Consider the following 2,825-nt stretch of genomic DNA (forward strand, 5'->3'; position numbering starts at 1 on the left):
CAGTCCCAGTATCGGACTAAGTCAGAGACCTGAGCACTATCAGGATACTTGTTTTATCAGTGTAAGAGTGTACATTCCAATTACTATTCCATCATTTGATAGTGATATTTGGGTCAGGTATGCCCTGGTCTCCCTGAGGATGTTCACAGGTGATAAGGGCAAAATGCATATAATACTACTGTGGCTAAAGTACATAATGCTTAGCTCTGGAAAGTGAGCTAAGCACACTGCTGAAGACTACAAGTTATCACCAGGAAGCTTCAGTGTCTGAAGTTCTCTTGCTAGAGATAACGAATGGTACCACTTTCCCCTTATGACTCATGTCTCCCTGCACTGTGGACCTGTTTCCATTCAGCAGGAAAATAAAGGTGCTCTGGTCAAAGAATAGTCCTTAGCTCGCTAATGAGGGCACTGCTTGGTTATGGGAGACTGTAACTTGATCTTCCTCTTTCTGGGAGATTCTCTAAGCAGCAAATGGCCGTTTTTCCCAGTTGTATCTACATTACCTGGCAAAGTGTGGGAGGGTTTTTCAGGTTTTACATCCCAGTTTCACAAAGGTGTCTTTGTTATTTCAGATATAATGTCAGATCTGTCCCTCTCTTCAGTAGTGTGGCTCCCTAGCTCTGAAGTTAGGAAAAAGGAGTGTTTCATCCCTTTTCATGTGTTGTTAGCAGTTAAGTTTAAGGCTACATCATAACAGAACAGTTATTCCTAAGTACCTTGCCCCTGAATAACTGGTCTTTCTTGTGACAATTGTGTAACCAGTAGTCCTGCTGAGGAAAAAGCACGTGGAAGCTGTGGTGTTAGTAGTGCAAATTTATCTTTTGAAAAAAAAAAAAGAATTGGGTTCTAAATCATGTAGGAATCTCTTTTTCTTTAGCAAGTGTGAAAGAATGAAAGATACCGGTTTTGTACATGTATATGGTGTGACAGAAAGAAACTGGAATTGTTGATCATCTAAGCTCTGTTCAGGGTGAATTTGGAACCTATTACTCCCCATTCACCAGTGACAAATGGTTGGTCAGGGCCGGAGGATGCTTCTACACTGACAGCTGGTACTGAGGAGCCAAGGAGGGTCCTAACAGCCTGGGCTTCTCTGAGCTCAGCCTTTTGCCTCTTTCAGGTTACCCTTCTGCAGCAGCAGTTGGCACAAGAACGAAAATACAAGCAGGACTATATTGAGTGTTGTGCAAAGACCAGCCAGGAGCTGTCAGACCTTCACCAAGAGCTGTCTTACTCCTTGGCAGCTGTGGTCAGGGAGCCCAATGCTGCTGTTCTGGAGGCAGAGACCCAGAAGCTGGATCGGTCTCTGAACCATACCTTCGCACTAATGTCTCTGGACTGTGAGTATCCTGAGAGACAGCCATTGCATTCAACAGTCAGATCCACCACAAGGGATGGCCTGAGGTAACAGGACCGGTGTACGACCAAAGGCCTCAGCGGGACATGAGTCAGTGGCCTGCTGTAGCAGGTGAACCATGGCAGGATGATTAGTTCTGAGGTAAGAGAAAAGTTCAGAGCACAGCATTCACTGCAAGGTCCCCCGCCAGATCAGTGGTGGGACAAAACTGGTGCTGGCTTGCATGGATAAGGTGAGGGGCAAAAGTAGGCACAATCTCTTCTTCCAAAGTGCTCCATCACAGCATGCCTCATCAGTCTCCACATGGCTCTCCAAGTTAGGTTATTCCTGTCAGCTTCTGTACTGTTTACAAAGACTTTTTTGTATGGTTTTATTTTTTCAATAAACTTACATTTCTAAAACTCAGGAAATGTACAGATTTTTTTTTCTCATTAGGTTCTTAGAAGTCAGTTCAGTATTTGGATGAATCCATTTCTTTCTGTACTTAAGGTAGTGATGAGCAGTATTCTGTGGGCAGCAGAAGAAAGATATTTTGTTAATACTTTCTTCTCTTGTTGTATAGGTGTAACTGGACCCTCACAGTTGTCCTGTCCTGTACTATTCCCAGAGCTGGTGTAGGAAGTAGAGGTACACTTGTTCTGTTTGCAGTTGGAAGCATCTCATAACAACAGCAATTACTTTGTTTGTTTAATAAATTGTCCACTACCTTATTTCTGTAGGGGGAAAAAAAAAAAGTGGTAGATAAATAATGTGGCTTAGGAAAAGATGATAATAGCTTTTCACTTATACATGTAAGCTATTGCATGATTGGGAAGAGAGAAGGAAGTGGAGCTATTACAAAAATGGAGTTTTGGAGGGGGCACCCTGGCAAGGGAAGGTGGGGGGAGCTCCCCCCTGCACACAGAATCACAGAATTTCTAGGTTGGAAGAGACCTCAAGATCGAGTCCAACCTCTGACCTAACACTAACAAGTCCTCCACTAAACCGTATCACTAAGTTCAACATCTAAACGTCTTTTAAAGACACTGTACTAAAATCTAGCCTCATTTGATGATGCTGAGCTTGGGCTATATGTTGTGTTTGTGAACTGTCAGGAAACTATTTTTTAGACAAAAGTTAAGCACTGTTGCCCTGCGCTGACTGGCTTCCAGCTTTGCTGCTGCTACGGACCGTCTGAGGGAACAGCTTTGCTCTCGAAATAGCAGAGAGCAGATCTTCAAAAGACACGGTCACTATTACGGGGATGGATGGCACTGAGCAAACCCAAACCTTTACCAGCAGCTTCCCCTGGTGCAGGGAGCGCCCCTTGACTTTCAGTCACTGGCCTAGACGCCCTTCAAGAGGCGGCTGGGGCGGATCGCAGCGTGCACCATAACGAAGGGCAGGGACTGGGGGCTGGGGAGGAGGAGCCGGGCGGTGCGGGGCCGATCCCGTGGGGCCGGGCCGGGAGAGCTGCCGGGGGAGG

At 45.6% G+C, this 2,825-nt stretch overlaps 1 protein-coding gene across 2 annotated transcripts in view; it reads left to right on the forward strand.

Moving 5' to 3' along the window:
• CEP250 (centrosomal protein 250) overlaps positions 1–1,734 on the forward strand; it is a 30,999-nt gene extending 29,265 nt beyond the window's left edge. For both annotated transcript variants that reach the window (XM_032198195.1, XM_032198196.1), the window contains exon 31: positions 1,124–1,734. In XM_032198195.1, coding sequence (XP_032054086.1) covers positions 1,124–1,411 — 288 coding nt within the window. In that variant the 3' untranslated portion in view covers positions 1,412–1,734. The remainder of the gene's footprint in view (positions 1–1,123) is intronic.
• The last annotated feature ends 1,091 nt before the right edge of the window (positions 1,735–2,825 follow it).

Source organism: Aythya fuligula, chromosome 16 (genome assembly GCF_009819795.1).
Source record: "Aythya fuligula isolate bAytFul2 chromosome 16, bAytFul2.pri, whole genome shotgun sequence".
Taxonomy (NCBI): domain Eukaryota; kingdom Metazoa; phylum Chordata; class Aves; order Anseriformes; family Anatidae; genus Aythya; species Aythya fuligula.